The sequence below is a fragment of the Clupea harengus genome, chromosome 21, assembly GCF_900700415.2.
Source record: "Clupea harengus chromosome 21, Ch_v2.0.2, whole genome shotgun sequence".
Lineage (NCBI taxonomy): Eukaryota > Metazoa > Chordata > Actinopteri > Clupeiformes > Clupeidae > Clupea > Clupea harengus.
The window spans coordinates 25,046,637-25,065,695 of NC_045172.1; the positions used below are offsets into that span (position 1 = coordinate 25,046,637).

Here is a 19,059-nt window from a genome sequence, read left to right on the forward strand (position 1 = left end):
GAGCTAATTGACCTAGCTAGCTATACAGTGTTTGGGCAGCTCAAGGTAGCTATATGGTGTGTTGGTTAGCTCAAGGGGAAAATTAGGGTATTGGTTATCTTAAATTACAGTATTTTACGTGAGCTAATTGACCTAGCTCTGTACTATACGGTGTTTGGTAAGCCCGCTGTCAAACGTAAGATGTCGACATTGCCTCTGACGTCCCGGAATTTTGATTAGCACGCTAGCTTTGTGTTTGGTCACATAGCTTCGTAAAAGTTCGGTTAACAAGTCACTTGTGTGTTTAGTTGTATGACTTCGTAAAAGTTCGGTTAACAAGTCAAATGAGTGTTGAGCCGTATAACTTCACAAAAATAATAATAATAAAAAAAAAAAAAAACGATCATTTACAAGTCAGGCGATCAACATAATTTCTCAACGAAAAAGTAAAGGTCCTGTTATTAGCCAATCAAACGGAGTAAATCACCCACTTCCGGTTTCAATACGATATCTCTGGGCCATACGTTATCTCTGCCGACAAGCGTCACCGTTCTCTCTCTCTAGCTCTACCACACCAACGCTGTACGTGCTGCTCTTAAAGGAGCCGCACCATTTTACAACACGTTCTTGCAATGTGAATCATTTACTTTAAATATGCTTTCTTGTGCACGGTTGTGCGTTTGACAGCGCTTGTTTGTGTGAACAAGCATTTATCTGTTGATGCCCGAGTTTAATAAAGCCAGGCTATTCATAAAAAACGTACGTAAATGTGGCATTAGTATGAACAGTTGAAACATTGATTCCGTCGGGCTCAGGTCGGGTTTGGACGAAATATTTTAATGGCTGTCGGACTCGGGCCGGGCTCGGGCACTACTCTGTCGGACGCGGGTCGGGCTCGGACAGAAAAAGTCGGCCCGATCCATGCTCTAGTGTGCATATCTGTGTGTGTGTGTGTGTGTTTTTGGGTGTCGGCTCATTAAAACGTATTTAGTTTGGATGTAAAACGAGCCTGACCTGGGCTCACTGCCCGTGGAGACATTTTAAAAATCATTTGCATGTTTGTCTGAGAATAAACGAGTATGTTTAACGATTAACTTAATTTAGAACACTACACATGGAATTAGACATTTATCGCTCATTCACCCACACACACACACACTGCACCATGGACTGTCCCTCACACACACACACACTCCCACTGCACCATGGACTGTCCCTCATACACACGGAACATGCACACACTCGCTTGCCTGCTATGTGATGTGTGTGAACACAGGACACAGGAGACTTGAGTGATGCTTTACAGATGCTTTACTGACATTTCCCTCTGATCTCAGGTCAGGGTCAGGGTCAGGGTTAGGGTTAGGGTTAGGGTCAGGGTAAGGGTCAGGGTTCAGTTCGGTGAGGACAAGTGGAGGCGTGGCTCTCAGTGGAGGCGTGGCTCTCAGTGGAACTATTCAAAAATCTGTCCAAGGTTCACGCTTCTGCTTCCTCTGCTGTCTCCCTTCCTGGCATCGCCCCCGATAACGGGCCACAACGCGTTTTTCCCCTCTGTGGACGAAATTAGCAGGAAAATATGTCAGGGTGTCATGGTGTGTGTGTCCAACATAGGGTGTGTGTGTCCAACATGGGGTTGACTTACCGGTTGGCAGCGCAGAACATGCATTCATTTGGATAGGTGACGTCGTCATACCCACAGAGAGGGTTGTACGCGAGAGCGCAGGTGTCATCAATGCCCCCCTTGGTCTTAATCCTCTGAGATTTCTCCTCCAGGGCTTCACAATCAACCTGAACAAAGAAAGAAGTGCCTTAACAAACACACACATATCCACACACACACACACAGGCATCATACAAATGGTCACACACACACAGGCATCATACAAATGGTCACACACACAAACACACACACAGGCATCATACAAATGGTCACACACACACACAGGCATCATACAAATGGTCACACACACACACACACATTATACAAATGGTCACACACACACACAGGCGTCATACAAATGGTCACACACACACACACATCATACAAACAGTCACACACAAACACCCACACACGGGCACACACACATACACATGTACACATGTGCACAAATCATGAAAGTGGTCACAAACACACATGCACGCACAGACACACACGTACAATCACATACACATATTAATATGCAGGACACTGCAGAAGAGTACAGAGGACAATGTGTGATAATAGAAAAACTGATAAAATAGTAAGATAGTGGACCTTACCCAGTGCCTCGGGTCTGACCTGGCCAAAGTGTGACCTGATTCATGATAAGAAAGAAAAGAGAGAGAGAGAGGAGAGGGTGAGAGAGGGAGAGGGAGAGGAGAGGGAAAGAGGGAGAGGAGAGAGGGAGAGGAGTGTGAGGGAGGGAGAGAGGGAGAGAGAGGAGGAAGTGTGTGAGAGAGAAAGAAAGAAGGTGAGTGTGAGAAGGAGAGGGAGAGGAGAGGGTGTGTGAGAGAGAGAGAGGGAGAGGAGAGGGTGTGTGTGAGAAGGAGAGGGAGAGAGAGGGAAAGAGGGAGAGGGTGAGTGAGGGAGAGTGGCTCAGCACATAAAACAATAGCCACCCAGAGCATCAGCCTCTACACAGAGATGTTTGTCACAAACATAGTTATGTTAAAATAGAGTTTGTTCATCCAGCTTTAGTCTGTAGTGTGTCTGTAGTGTCTGTAGTGTGTGTGTGTGTGTGTGTGTGTGTGTTCTGTGTCTGTAGTGTGTGTGTGTGTGTGTGTGTGTGTGTGTGTGTGTGTGAGAGAGAGAGAGTGGACGTACCAGAGAAGTAAAGTAGAGCGCAGAGGGAGATCACAATGCTCAGCTTCATGTTGGCTTCAGAAGGAACACCAGTGACGTCTCAACAGCATGGAAAGCATCTCTCCAGATGCCCTTAAATACCCTCTACACCTCTTATGTTCAGCTCCCGCCCCTCCCACACTAACCCTCAATGTGTGTGTGTGTGTGTGTGTGTGTGTGTGTGTGTGTGAGTGTGTGTGTGTGTGTGAGTGTCTGTGTGTGTGAGAGTGTCTGTGTGTGTTAGTGTGAGTGTGAGTGTGTGTGTGTGTGTGTTTATCTTCTTTTTCTTCTGTCATTGGAGTCTATGGCAGCCCCTGCAACAAACAGGAAGTGAGGTCATATCTCAGCAGCTCCTTGTTGCATTGACACCAAACATGGTAAAAGGACTCAGGACCCATTACTGAAGTTACGCAACAATCATTGCATCATTTGACCACTGGGGGAGTGGGGGGGGGGGGGGGCATCCTAAGGACGGGACATGACAACCTATCATGTCAACCAAATGTATGTGGCCGCCGTATCGGATTTAATCACAAACTTAATTTTTTTTCAGCAGCCACAAACCTTCTCCTATCTTCACCAGATTTGGCACAGATGATCTTGAGACTAAGCCTCACAAAGTTGTTCAAAATCCATTCATCCAGTACAACCTATCCAATTCCGTGGGAGAAAACGACTGCGAATGACTGGGCTAACACACACACACACACACAGCCTTGTCTATGACTGTTCTCATACACACACACAGACACACACACACCTGTCTATGACTGGGCTAACACACACACACACACACCTGTCTATGACTGGGCTAACACACACACACACCTGTCTATGACTGGACTAACACACACACATAACTGTCTATGACGGGTCTAACACCCACCCATCCACACACACACACACAGCCCTGTCTATGACAGACCTATTACGCACACACACACCTGTCTATGACTGTCCTAACACACAGGGTCAAGCCTTCATTCCCAAAGAAAAGTAATGATGACATTTATGAAGCTTGCGTGGGAACAGCACTATGAGTGTGTGTGTGTGTGTGTGTGTGTGTGTTCGTGTGTGTGTGGGAACAGCACTGTGAGTGTTGATAAGATGCTATCACACATCAGTGTTGCACCAGCAAGTCACTCAACAAACCTCCTAACTGCCGAGAGTTCACATCCTATCTGACACAATCAGTACACACACACACACACACACACACACACACACACACACACACACACACACACACACCATACCACACACACACACACACCACACACACACCACACCAGACCACACCACACACACAGACCACACCACACCAACCCAGACATACACACCTTACCACACACACACGAGAAAGAGATACCCCTGACTGGGGCAAACTGAAGTGAGTGGGCTATAACTGGGGCAAACTGCGGCGAAATATCCAACCTCCCCGTCAAAAACACTTGAAAAAGTAATAGCAAAGCAACTTACTTCCTTTCTACATAAAAGCAATATCAAAGAAGACCTCCACGCTGGCTTTAGAGCCCATCACAGCACTGAAACGGCCTCAGTCAAAGTACTGAATGACCTACTAATCGCATCTGATCGTGGGTGCATTTCAGTACTGACTCCTCTAGATCTTAGTGCTGCTTTTCAACACTAACGATCATCCTATTTTACTACAGAGACTTGACCATCATGTTGGTATCAAAGGCTAACCAGACCACACCACACACACACACACAGACCACACAACACACACACACCACACACAGACCACATCACACACACACACCACACACAGACCACACCACACACACACACATCATGTTTGTATCAAAGGCTGTGGCCTATCCTGGTTTAGGTCTCATCTTTTCAACCAACTTCAGACACACACACACACACACACACACACACACACAAAGACCCACATCCAGCTGTTATACTGCCAGAAAAGGTTAGATGTGCCCCAAACTCACACACACACACACACACACACACACACACAGACCCACATCCAGCTGCCAGAAAAGGTAAGATGTGCCCCAAATGGAACAATTTTAAATATCGGTTGAACACATTTCTCTTTTCATGCGTCTAGGATTGAGCTCTTAAAATGGCACTCCATTCTTACGGCACTTGATATGACTTATTTTAACATTTGTACCGTTTATTGTTTTTCACTCTTAAGCAGTTGGTCTTCATTTCTCCTGTGGACGTCTCTTTTGCTTTTATTAATGTAAAGCACACTGAATGTCCTCTGTGTATGAAAATGTGTGATATTAACTTGCCAAACTCCATATTTTGTAACATCTCAAAGAGCAAGTCATGCCATGCAGCAATGCCTTGGGTTATCAGGTTTTGCACACACAAAAGACATTTGGAAATTCATGGACATTGCTCAATGGTTCAACTGTTCAACCATGCTGGTAAGCTATTATAATCATTTATAATGAAAGAAATAGTTTTACATTTGAAAAGAAGCATTTTCACCAGTGACCTTTGACCCCGTGGGCTCAGACCTTTAGTCCCCACTGTAGAGAGAAGGCACTGCAGAGAAGGAACTCATCACAAACATTAAATATAAATATATGAAACATGAGTAGAATGACAACAGGCTACATTTTTGCTGTAACCTACCGATGACCTCCCTTGAAACTGGCGAAGGCTATTACACACACACACACACACACACTCACACACACACACACACACACACTCACACACACACACACACACACACACAGACACACACACACACACACACACTCTCACACACACACACACACACACACACTCACACACACACACACATACACACACACACACACACACACACACACACACTCACACACACACACACACACCCTTTTTCTTTTGCACTGCCCTGCTGTGGGTTGAGTTACCACCAGCTGAACACGTGTGTGTGTAGCAGAGAGATTGTGTGTGTGTGTGTGTGTGTGTGTGCTTATGTTTGTAGCAAAGAGGTTGTGTGTGTGTGTGTGTGTAGCAGAGAGATTGTGTATGTGTGTGTGTGTGCTTATGTTTGCAGCAAAGAGGTTGTGTGTGTGTGTGTAGCAGAGAGATTGTGTATGTGTGCTTATGTTTGTAGCAAAGAGGTTGTGTATGTGTGTAGCTCACGTGTTGTCCCGTGTTGTGATGTATTTGGGCTTCAGAGACCCCTTTGATGGTGGATGCTGTCCGCCCTCAAAATGTACCGGGCTTACTTTTCCATGCAAGAGGACACCACAGGCGAGGTATCAGTGTGTACCTACAGAAGGACAAGGTGGGCACTCTTATTCAGTTAGCCGAAAGAGGTGTAGAGAAACAAGAGTTAGAATTTAAATTTAAACGTGAAATGAACCAATCAGTGATGTCAGTTAGAATCCATGTTTCCAGTTATGCAGCTAATATTTGATTTGCTGAGTAGGCTTATGTTGCCAAGGGTTTGGAGGTAACAGTTGATTTGAGTGGAAATGAAGGCCAGTGAACATTGCCCGATCTGTTCTAGCTTCACTTTCCACTGAAATCATATATTGCCACCTAGTGGTTGGGAGAGAACAATTCACATGCTACACTGTACATTAAGAGTTTGCTTTTATGACATTTCAGATAATTGCTCAGGCAAATGATGGAGGAGAAGACTACACCGTGTGGATAGTGTGTGTGTGTGTGTGTGTGTGGATAGCTATCAAAAGAATGAAGACATGTTCCTGTGTTCCATCATCATCACCGTGGTGATTTTTAGGGCCAGAAAACGTATAGAATTGCAGTAAAAAGGAATGACACAGAAACAAGAAGCACAGATGCTGCGGAATACTGAAGTCAACCAAAGCTTGATTGCCTTTAGTATGTTTTCAGTAATAATATGGTCAACAGCATGGTGTATTGTTAGCAGCACAAGAACCGCATTAGACATATTAAAAATGTGACGTATCCATTTTGAAGGGTTAAATATTATTTTATTCAGTTTTATTTCACAACTGAATGACACCTCCAATACCTGCTCACCAAAAAGCAGGATTATATGTATTCAAACAAAAAGCAGACTTAATATATGGACACGTTTCAAAATGCATCAGAATAATTCTATTTATAATATTTCTAAGTAAGCATTGTTGTAGAATGTTCATATGCGTGAATAAGAAATGTTATATGGTATATTCTAGATGTGATAATGAACAATGATGGTCATGGGCAGTGAAATGAAACAGGCATTCTGTTGGCCCTCCATCAGAGGTCCTTCTTCCTCCTTTCCTGGTTAGTCAGCATCACACCATCTTGACTGTGATGTCACTGGGGTAGCCCATCTGAATCAGCTTCTCCCTGATCTGCAGTAACCAACCAGACAGTCAGATCACACTACATTTATGCCTTATGACTGAGGTATTATTATAATAATGTTACATGGTTATATATGAATGTTACAGGTTACAAACATGTTATAAACTGCTGGTAATGTTATAAAATTCTGGCAAATTTGCTGGTTCCTTGCTAAGGTACTAAGTTGGTAATGTCCGAGCTGAAATTCGAAGTTGGTAATGTTCGAGCTGAAATTCGAAGTTGGTGATGTTCGAGCTGAAATTCTAAGTTGTTGATGTTCGAGCTGAGTTACTAAGTTGGTAATGTTCGAGCTGAGTTACTAAGTTGGTAATGTTCGAGCTGAGTTACTAAGTTGGTAATGTTCGAGCTGAGTTACTAAGTTGGTAATGTTCGAGCTGAGTTACTAAGTTGGTAATGTTCGAGCTGAGTTACTAAGTTGGTAATGTTCGAGCTGAGTTACTAAGTTGGTAATGTTCGAGCTGAGTTACTAAGTTGGTAATGTTCGAGCTGAGTTACTAAGTTGGTAATGTTCGAGCTGAGTTACTAAGTTGGTAATGTTCGAGCTGAGTTACTAAGTTGGTAATGTTCGAGCTGAGTTACTAAGTTGGTAACATCGGTGCTGGCCCCTTGATGGGTACTAAGTGGGTAACAGTGTGTGATGAGGGTGAAGGACCTGTGAGGTGAACTGGGCCATCTCAGTGTGTGTGTGTGTGTGTGTGTGTGTGTGTGTGTGTGTGTGTGTGCGTGTGTGTGTGTGTGTGTGTGTGTGTGATGAGGGTGAAGGACCTGTGAGGTGAACTGGGCCATCTCAGTGTGTGTGTGTGTGTGTGTGTGTGCGTGTGTGTGTGTGTGTGTGTGTGTGTGTGTGTGTGTGTGTGTGTGTGCGTGTGTGTGTGTGTGTGTGTGTGTGTGTGTGTGATGAGGGTGAAGGACCTGTGAGGTGAACTGGGCCATCTCAGTGTGGGAGAGCTCCCTCTGGAGGGCCATCTTCAGCCTCAACCTCTGCTGGAACTGTGTCCTGGGCTCTACGGAGATGATCAGGTGACACACACACACACACACACACACACACACACACACACACACACACACACACACACACACAGACACACACACACAAACCTTCAGCACCTTTCTTTCTTTAATTCATAAGTTAAGTTAAGTTAAGTTGTATGAAAGTATAAAGGAAAAATAAAAAAATACACAGCAATGTGATCTGACAAACTGTCCATAGACTGAAACAAAGGAATTGTTCCTGGTTTGAAAATCGCTTACTTGGAGTGGTTGGAGCAGGGGTAGTTAAATCACTTACTTGGAGTGGTTGGAGCAGGAGCAGGGGTAGTTAAATCACTTACTTGGAGTGGTTGGAGCAGGGGTAGTTACAGCAGCAGGAATGGTTGCAGTTGGTACATCTGCGTGGCGTATGGAGATATGTTTTAGATAATAGATATGAGAGGTGAAAATCTTTTCCCAGGAGAAACAATGGTGAATGTAACATGGACACAAGAACACTATAGTAACTATATCAGAAAAGAGCATTTTACCTGTACAGTATGCCAGATTGCAGCCAAGAGGGTCCACTAGTTTGTAAACAGTGTAGTTTCCTGGACACGCTTTCACCTGGATGGATGGTGGTTTTAAATAGCAGCAGTTACCCCCATAGGATCCACACACCTCTCTGGTCACGATGCCTTCTTCCTGGCGAGGGTGCAGACCGTTCAGCCACAGGGGTGCGTTCGTGCTACACCGTTTTGTGGGTACACAGCTCTCGGGCATGCCAACGCTCGTCCCCTGGTAGAACATGCGGTACCAACCCTGCCACTGGACGTCACGGTCGCACCTCACCACTGACCAGTCCAGATTGGTGTTGGCCCTCCAGGTGTCGTTCAGCTCAGTGTAAGTATGACAAGGATCACTCTCTTGAGGCGACACGTCTTGAGGGGTATGTAGAACTAATGTGGGATTAAGATGAACACACACACACACACACACACACACACACACACGGGAGTGTGAGTATGGGAGTATTAGATTAGATTAGATTAGATTAGATTCAACTTTATTGTCATTGCACAGAGTACAAGTACTGAGGCAACGAAATGCAGTTAGCATCTAACCAGAAGTGCAAAATCAGAAGAGTGCAGAGTATGTGCAAAGTGGTAATATAAAAATAGATAAATAGAATATATACAGTATAAGACATAAGTGATATGAACAGTAAGCAGCAATAGTGGTGATTAGTGCAGATGTGGTATAGATATATGATATAGATATACAGTATGTAAAGTGCAGGTGAAGTACAGGTGAAAGTGGCAGTAGAAGTTATAAATGAGGTAGGAGACATAAGATATAAGTACGGTGAATATGGATATGGACAACAATTTTAAATAAATAGATATAAACAAATGAACAGTTTTAGTGCAAATGTATGAGATACTTGGTGTCAATGTGCGTTGAATTTGGTTTTACTAGTAGATTTAAAGTGAGTAAGCAAAGCCACAATGCTTTGCCACACCCTACTCTGCTTCATGAAATTATATTATATTATAAGTATTGACAGTTTCTTACACATCAGGAGCAGAAGCAAACCCCCCATAATGACAGGCGTGAACGATTCAAACTTGCGGAGCTCTCTGAAAATCAAAAACATCACAAAGGAAAACAAGGACTACTTTTGTCCTTGTTGGAAATACTACACATTTTGAATTGGGGAACCTAAACCCTATTTGTTGTATTTATATGCAAGAATACTAGAAGCCTTGATGTTTAGACTCGTATAAACGTGATTAAAACAAACATTAAAAACACCTTACCTTCTCCAGATGAACAGTGAGATGTTTTCCTCCTCTCAAAACAGATGGGACTGACTCTCTTCTGTCTCTCTCTCCCTCTCTCTCTCTCCCTCTCTATCTCCCTCTCTCTCCCTCTCTCCCCCTCCCTCTCTCTCTCTCCATCTATGTGTCCAGCCTCGCTCCAGTGGATTTGACTGGTAAATGGACACGCCTGCTGCATCTCCATAGCGGGATGCAGGGCAAGGCGAGACCAGACAAGGCAAATTTATTTGTGTAGCACATTTCATAGACAAAACACGAAGGGTTTTACATCAACATTTACAAAAACTTACAGGAGACAAAACTAAATACACAAGCATAGAAGATTATTCTAGAAGAAAGCAGAAAATAAAAGACAATTCATTAAACAGAACTTCAAATTAGTTTAAGAATGACTACACAATGAAGAGAAAGACAACATGCAGAGCACAGCTCAAAGCAGTCCTACAGTTTTTTAAGAGAGGCATCCTGAGTCTGTCAGGCAGAATGATCTCGGGAAAGAATCATCTCTGATTCACCTTCTCTCAGGTGACCGAAGTTACAGCAACTAGCGTAGCCTAGCGTAGCCTAGCGTAGCATCTACCTCCACTGAGAGTGACAAGGCCAAAATGCCTTGTTGATGCCAGAGATCAGAGGAGAATGGCCAATCTGGTTAACGATGATAGAAAGGCAACAGTAACTGAAATAACCACTCGTTACAACCAAGGTTTGCAGAAGAGCATCTCTGAACGCACAACACGTCGAACCTTGAAGCAGATGGGCTACAGCAGCAGAAGACCACACCGGGTGCCCCTCCTGTCAGCTACGAACAGGAAACTGAGGCTACAATTCGCACAGGCTCACCAAAATTGGACAATAGAAGATTGAGAAAATGTTGCTGGGTCTGATGAGTCTGGATTTCTGCTTGGACATTCAGATAGTAGGGTCAGAATTTGGCGTAAACAACATGAAATCATTGTTCCATCCTGCCTTGTATCACATTTACATTTAGTCATTTAGCGGACGCTTTTATCCAAAGCGACTTACAAGGATGTATACACATTTTTTACATTTGCACTGATGGCACACTGCACATCAGGAGCAATTAGGGGTTCAGCGTTTTGCTCAAGGACGATTCGACAGGGAATCGAACTAGCAACCTTCTGATTACTAAACGACTTCTCTACCTCCTGTACCACTGTTTGATGTTTGATGGTTGGATGTATCAATGGTTCAGGCTGCTGGTGTAATGGTGTGGGGGAAAACATGTTTTGGCACACTTTAGGCCCCTTAGTACCAACTGAACATCGTTTAAATGCCACAGCCTACCTGAGTATTGTTGCTGACCATGTCCATCCCTTTATGACCACATTGTACCCATCTTCTGATGGCTACTTCCAGCAGGATAGCGTACCATGTTACAAAGCTCAAATCATCTCCAACTGGTTTCTTGAACATGACAATGAGTTCACTGTACTCCAGTGGCCTCCATAATCACCAGATCTCAATCCAGTAGAACACCTTTGGGATGTGGTGGAATGGGAGATTCGCATCATGGATGTGCAGCCGACAAATCTGCAGCAACTGCGTGGTGCTCTCATGACAATATGGGAAAATATGGAAAATCTTTAAGGAATGTTTCCAGCGCCCTGTTGAATCTATGCCACAAATAATGAAGGCAGTTCTGAAGGTACAGGTACTCTTACAGGCTCTGTGTTTATTGCTAAATGTTTTGGGCCAAATGTTATATGCTGTTGTACCATGCTTATCTGTGTGTGTGTGTGTGTGTGTGTGTTAGTGTGTGTGTGTGTGTGTGTGTGTGTGTGTGTGTGTGTATGTGTGAGTGAGTGTTCGTGTGTCATATGAGCTATAAGAGGCCATTGGGGTAATGTTCACCATTTTATATATTTTTTCAATTCTTACACTATGTTCTCTGCATCCTGCTGCCGTACCATGCTTATCTCTCTCTCTCTCTCTCTCTCTGTGTGTGTGTGTGTGTGTGTGTGTGTGTGTGTGTGTGTGTGTGTGTGTGTGTGTATCTGCTGTCACATCTATCTGTGTGACGGTGCAGTCAGCAGCACTGGTGTGTCCTGCCTGTATGTGTGTGTGTGTGTGTGTGTGTGTGTGTGTGTGAACACAGGACACAGGAGACTTTAGTGATGCTTTACAGATGCTTTACTGACATTTCCCTCTGATCTCAGGTCAGAGTCAGGGTCAGGGTTCAGCTCGTTGAGGACCAGTGGAGGCGTGGCTCTCAGTGTCTCCACTCCTGCTGCTGCTGCTGTCCCCCCCCTTTACATTCCCCGCGATGACGGACCAAAATCCCCCTTCCTTTTTCTCTGTGGACAAAAGTTAGCAGGGAAATGTGTCAGGGTGTGTGTCCAACATAGTGTGTGTGTCCAACAGTGTCTGTGTCCAACATAGGGTGTGTGTCCAACAGCGTGTGTGTCCAATATAGGGTGTGTGTCCAACAGTGTGTGTGTCCAACAGTGTGTGTGTCCAATATAGGGTGTGTGTCCAACAGTGTGTGTGTCCAACAGTGTGTGTGTCCAATATAGGGTGTTTGTCCAACATAGTGTGTGTGTCCAACATAGCGTGTGTGTCCAACATAGGGTGTGTCCAACAGGGTGTGTGTCCAACAGCGTGTGTGTGTGTCAAACACAGTGTGTGTGTCCAACATGGTGTGTGTCCAACATGGGGTGTGTGTCCTGCTTTGCATTGCACAGCACTTTGGGGTTGACTTACTGGCAGAACATGCAGTCATTGCCATAGGTGACGCCGTCGGACCCACAGAGAGGGCGATAGTCCTGAGTGCAATGAGAACCAAACCGTCGACAATCAACCTGAACAAAGAAAAAAGTGCCTTAACAAACACACACGCATACATCATACAAATGGTCACACACACGCAGGCATCATACAAATGGTCACACACACGCAGGCATCATACAAATGGTCACACACACACAGGCATCATACAAATGGTCACACACACTCGCACTCACATACACATGTGCAAAAATCATGAGTGGTCACAAACACATACGCACAGATAAAGGTTCAGGTGCAGGACGCTGCTGCTTCTTCTCTTTACATTCCCCGCGATGACGGACCAAAATCCTACTTCCTTTTTCTCTGTGGACAAAAGTTAGCAGGGAAATGTGTCAGGGTGTGTGTCCAACATAGTGTGTGTGTCCAACAGCGTGTGTGTCCAATATAGGGTGTGTCCAATATAGGGTGTTTGTCCAACATAGGGTGTGTGTCCAAGAGTGTGTGTGTCCAACATAGGGTGTGTGTCCAACAGCGTGTGTGCCCAATATAGGGTGTGTCCAATATAGGGTGTGTGTCCAACATAGGGTGTGTGTCCCGCGATGACGGACCAAAATCATCCTTCCTTTTTCTCTGTGGACAAAAGTTGGCAGGGAAATGTGTCAGGGTGTGTGTCCAACATAGTGTGTGTGTCCAACAGCGTGTGTGTCCAATATAGGGTGTGTCCAACATAGGGTGTGTGTCCAACATAGGGTGTGTGTCCTGCTTTGCATTGCACAGCACTTTGGGGTTGACTTACCGTTTGGCAGCGCAGAACATGCAGTCATTACCATAGGTGACGCCGTCGGACCCACAGAGAGGGTTGTACTCCAGAGTGCAATAGGAACCGTAGCTCATAAACTGTCGACAATCAACCTGAACAAAGAAAGAAGTGCCTTAACAAACACACAGGCATACATCATACAAATGGTCACGCACACGCAGGCATCATACAAATGGTCACAAACACACACACGCATACATCATACAAATGGTCACACACACGCAGGCATCATACAAATGGTCACACACACGCAGGCATCATACAAATGGTCACACACACACACGTCATACAAATGGTCACACACACACGAACTCACATACACATGGGTCATTCCACGCCAAACGGGACAATTAAAGGAAAATTCCCCACTCGACCATCTCAGATTTGGCTGAAAAAATTCAAGGTTGTTCATACACTTCTTAATATGAATAGTCCCAAATATTAGCTCTCTACTCCCAATAGTTTTGTCACAATAGGATGTTTTAGGGGGGAGGGGGTGCCAATACTTAAGACGCTTTTTGAGCAGCGTTTTGTGAAGAGCCATTTTCAAATTGCTATTACTAGAAAAGTGTTTAAGCTAGCTCCTTCAAACTTTCTAGGCTTAAAATATGATACCATTACTTGAAAAATATGGACTTCCAAGGGTGTGGCTTGGGTATATCATAGTATTCGGGGTGCTTGAATTTGCGCGAACATTTTACACTATGCTCTGTCGTAGCATCTTTGAATGCCTGTGGAAAGCTCAATGTTAAAGCTAGAGACTTGATATTATACACAGACCTTCTTATGTATGCTTCGTATGTTGTATTAAAAAACTGTCCTTATGTGATGAATGGGCTGGAAGATATTAAAGCTTGAAAATGGATGAAAACCCACTTTGTCCCATTTTTGGCATGCTATAGCAAAAAAATGACAAAATTTACCAACATGAAACCATTTTTTTTGGAAAGATTAGATATTTGTTCTTAACATATCAAAAATTTGTGATGGTGTTCTGCCTCATTTTCTCAAAATATTTTTTTGAAAATATGGGATTTTTGTACACGCCCAGCATTCAATGGCCTATGGAAGCATATTCAAATGGTAGCAAAAGGTAAGTTTATGACACAGAGCTTAAAGCCATTTTCAAATTGATATAAATAGAAATGTATTTTAGCTACCTCCTTCAAACTTTCTAGGCTTAAAATCTGATACCATAACTTGAATAATATGGATTTCCAAGGGTGTGGCTTGGGTGATCATAATATTTGGGGTGCTTGAATTTGCTCGAAATTTTTACTCTACGCTCTGTTGCAGCATCTTTGAAGGCCTGTGGAAAGCTCAATGTTAAAGCTAGAGACTTGATATGATAGACAGATTTTATACACAAACGCAGTTTAAGCTCTGTGTCATAAACGTACCTTTTGCTACCATTTGAATGTGCTTCTATAGGCCATTGAATGCTGGGCGTGTACAAAAATCCCATATTTTCCCAAAAATATTTTGAGAAAACGAGGCAGAACACCATCACACATTTTTGATATGTTAAGAACAAATATCTAATCTTTCCCAAAAAAATTGTTTCATGTTGGTAAATGCTGTCATTTTTTTTGCTATAGCATGCCAAAAATGGCACAAAATGGGTTTTCATCAATTTCCAAGCTTTAATATCTTCCAGCCCATTCATCACATAAGGACAGTTTTTTCATACAACACATGAAGCATATATAGGAAGGTCTGTGTATAATATCAAGTCTCCAGCTTTAACATTGAGCTTTCCACAGGCATTCAAAGATGCTGCAACAAAGCGTAAAGTAAAGTTTTCGCGCAAATTCAAGCACCCCGAATACTCTGATATACCCAAGCCACACCCTTGGGAGTCCATAATCCTCAAGTAATGGTATCATATTTTAAGCCTAGAAAGTTTGAAGGAGCTAGCTTAAATACTTTTCTAGTAATAGCAATTTGAAAATGGCTCTTCAGAAAACGCTGCTAAAAAAGCGTCTCAAGTACAGGCACCCCCTCCCCCTAAAACATATTTTTGTGACAGAACTATTGGGAGTAGAGAGCTAATATTTTGGACTATACCTATTAAGAAGTGTATGAACAACCTTGATTTTTTTCAGCCAAATCTGGGACGGTCGAGTGGGAGCCATTGTCCCGTTTGGCGTGGAATGACCCACATGTGCAAAAATCATGAGTGGTCACAAACACATACGCACAGATAAAGGTTCAGGTTCAAGAGGCTGCTGCTTCTTCTCTTTACATTCCCCGCGATGACGGACCAAAATCCTACTTCCTTTTTCTCTGTGGACAAAAGTTAGCAGGGAAATGTGTCAGGGTGTGTGTCCAACATAGTGTGTGTGTCCAACAGTGTGTGTGTCCAACATAGGGTGTGTGTCCAACAGCGTGTGTGTCCAATATAGGGTGTGTGTCCAACAGTGTGTGTGTCCAACAGCGTGTGTGTCCAATATAGGGTGTGTGTCCAACAGTGTGTGTGTCCAACAGCGTGTGTGTCCAATATAGGGTGTTTGTCCAACATAGGGTGTGTGTCCAACATAGGGTGTGTGTCCTGCTTTGCATTGCACAGCACTTTGGGGTTGACTTACCGGCAGGCAGCGCAGTACTTGCAGTCATTACCATAGGTGACGCCGTCGGACCCACAGAGAGGGTTGTACTCCTCAGTGCAATGAGAACCGTAGCCTCGACAATCAACCTGAACAAAGAAAGAAGTGCCTTAACAAACACACACACATACATCATACAAATGGTCACACACACGCAGGCATCATACAAATGGTCACACACACACACACGTCATGCAAATGGTCACACACACACGCACTCACATAAACATGTGCAAAAATCATGAGTGGTCACAAACACATACGCACAGATAAAGGTTCAGGTTCAAGACGCTGCTGCTTCTTCTCTTTACATTCCCCGTGATGACGGACCAAAATCCTACTTCCTTTTTCTCTGTGGACAAAAGTTAGCAGGGAAATGTGTCAGGGTGTGTGTCCAACATAGTGTGTGTGTCCAACATAGCGTGTGTGTCCAACATAGGGTGTGTGTCCAACAGGGTGTGTGTCCAACAGCGTGTGTGTGTGTCAAACACAGTGTGTGTGTCCAACATGGTGTGTGTCCAACATGGGGTGTGTGTCCTGCTTTGCATTGCACAGCACTTTGGGGTTGACTTACTGGCAGAACATGCAGTCATTGCCATAGGTGACGCCGTCGGACCCACAGAGAGGGCGATAGTCCTGAGTGCAATGAGAACCAAACCGTCGACAATCAACCTGAACAAAGAAAAAAGTGCCTTAACAAACACACACATATCAACACACACACGCATCATACAAATGGTCACACACACGCAGGCATCATACAAATGGTCACACACACGCAGGCATCATACAAATGGTCACACACACACGCGTCATACAAATGGTCACACACACACACTCACGCATCATACAAACAGTCACACACACGGGCACACACACATACACATGTACACATGTGCACAAATCATGAAAGTGGTCACAAACACACATTCAGGCACCGACACACACGTACAATCACATACACACATTAATATGCAGGACACTGCAGAAGAGTACAGAGGACAATGTGTGATAATAGAAAAACTGATAAAATAGTAAGATAGTGGACCTTACCCCGATCCACGGGACTGACATGGCCAAAGTGTGACCTGATTCATGATAAGAAAGAAAAGAGAGAGAGAGAGAGGGTGTGAGAGAGGAGAGGGAGAGGAGAGGGTTTGTGTGAGAGGGAGAGGAGAGGAGAGAGGTGTGAAAGAGAGAGAGGGAGAGGAGAGGGTGTGTGTGAGAAGGAGAGGGAGAGGAGAGGAGAGAGGAGTGTGTGTGTGAGAGAGGGAGGGAGGGAGAGGGAGGGAAAGAGGGAGAGGGTGAGTGAGGGAGAGTGGCTCAGCACATAAAACAATAGCCACCCAGAGCATCAGCCTCTACACAGAGATGTTTGTCACAAACATAGTTATGTTAAAATAGAGTTTGTTCTTCCAGCTTTAGTCACACACTGGTGTTCTGTGTCTGTAGTGTGTGTGTGTGTGTGTGTGAGAGAGAGAGAGCGGACGTACCAGAGAGGTAAAGTAGAGCGCAGAGGGAGATCACAATGCTCAGCTTCATGGTGGCTTCAGAAGGAACACCAGTGACGTCTCAACAGCATGTAAAGCATCTCTCCAGATGCCCTTAAATACCCTCTACACCTCTTATGTTCAGCTCCCGCCCCTCCCACACTAACCCTCAATGTGTGTGTGCGTGTGTGTGTGTGTGTGTGTGTGTGTGTGTGTGTTTGTGTGTGTGTGTGTGTGTGAGAGTGAGTGATACCTCAGGACTCTGGAGCTGCATATAAGTATATTTATTAGACAAACAACAACAACAATTGCAATCGGGCTCACTCCCAGCACACGGCTGAAAGTGAAGCCCTGTTAAACACATCGCACAAGGTTTATATAGACAGAAGTTTAGTTTTCAGCAGGGATAACCATGTGGTGGATCACCGACGTCCGAGGCTCCCTATATTGCAAGGATGGCAGTTTTGCACAAGGTCGGAAGAAGCTTATCACTTCTGGTCTAAACATACTCTTGTACAAATGCAGACTAAGTGGCACCTAATATTCTAAGCTACACACACGCAGAAACACAGAAAAGCCATGTTCCTGCTTACATAAGTACATCATTCATATAAAGTAATTAATAATACAAGGCACTTGATTATTATATTCTTAAGTCATTAACAGTGTTTGGAAATGATCTCCATCAATCCATCCTTTTATCCGTTTCAATGGATAATCAAAATTACAATCATAATCACAATTGAAATCACAAATCATCTTTCTTAATTCGTCAATTTCAATGGATAACCTCAAAATCATCACTCTGAGCTTCATCACATGGATTTTCGGAACAGAGATCATTACTGAGCATCACTCCATATCATCATAAGTCAATCATTTAAAATGTCATCATATTTCTCATCACACATTTGTATACTTTGCATTCGTAGGCCAACATAGTGGGTGTCAACTGTGTGTGTGTGTCATTAGCTCGCCTAGGCTTCAGATAACATTCAAACAAGGCCTCTTTGCTGTGTCCTTGAAGGCCCTGTTCCCCATCAGGCATCCTGCAGAACACATCGGCTGGGCAGGAAAATGTAAACAGTCTCTTTGTGGAAAGAGTGTTTGGGCAGTCTGGTTTTCCACCACGGATGATCTTTGGCCCGGCCCCATTGCGGATATTTGACCAAGACCGGTGCCTGTTGTGATCAATAGTGATATGAGGCTGCGAGAGCAAAACACTCATGCAAGATAATTGTCTGGCTGGTGACATGTAAGCATGTGGAACTTTCAGTGTAAGTGGGCTGTGTAGTACAATAGGAGCAGAGGCCTGCACCGCCAAGGCTGCAGCCACTACTGCTTGTTAACATTCAGACATTGCTTGGGCTACTGGATCTAGCCGTGTGGAATAGTATGCCACTGGTCTCAACTTGAAGTCCCCACGTATGCATTAACACAGATGTCATAT

General features: G+C 44.2%; 2 protein-coding genes across 5 annotated transcripts in view; both read right to left on the bottom strand.

Annotated features, from left to right (window-relative positions):
- Positions 1 to 1,272: 1,272 nt before the first annotated feature.
- The window catches only part of LOC116218106 (ovomucoid-like), a 24,734-nt gene continuing 6,947 nt past the window's right edge, over positions 1,273 to 19,059 (bottom strand). The window contains exons 1-4 of one of the 3 annotated variants that reach the window (XM_031558285.2): positions 17,613 to 17,708; positions 2,239 to 2,273; positions 1,622 to 1,767; positions 1,273 to 1,530 (exon numbers count right to left, since the gene is read on the bottom strand). In XM_031558285.2, coding sequence (XP_031414145.1) covers positions 1,437 to 1,530; positions 1,622 to 1,767; positions 2,239 to 2,273; positions 17,613 to 17,661 — 324 coding nt within the window. In that variant the 5' untranslated portion in view covers positions 17,662 to 17,708 and the 3' untranslated portion in view covers positions 1,273 to 1,436. Of the gene's footprint in view, positions 1,531 to 1,621; positions 1,768 to 2,238; positions 2,274 to 2,782; positions 2,885 to 17,612; positions 17,709 to 19,059 lie in introns of those variants that run through there. The other 2 variants (XM_031558283.2, XM_031558284.2) reach the window with 2 other exon arrangements.
- Positions 6,933 to 10,113, bottom strand: LOC116218103 (pancreatic secretory granule membrane major glycoprotein GP2-like). Of its 2 annotated transcripts, XM_031558269.1 has the most exons (6): positions 9,925 to 10,113; positions 9,680 to 9,744; positions 8,656 to 9,063; positions 8,467 to 8,523; positions 8,045 to 8,136; positions 6,933 to 7,119 (listed from the first exon to the last, which is right to left on the bottom strand). In XM_031558269.1, the coding sequence occupies exons 2-6, from the start codon at positions 9,705 to 9,707 to the stop codon at positions 7,060 to 7,062; spliced, it is 645 nt and encodes a 214-aa protein (XP_031414129.1). In that variant the 5' UTR covers positions 9,708 to 9,744; positions 9,925 to 10,113; the 3' UTR covers positions 6,933 to 7,059. The 2 variants fall into 2 exon arrangements, with proteins under 2 accessions (XP_031414129.1, XP_031414128.1); XM_031558268.1 differs by having other exon boundaries at positions 8,467 to 9,063.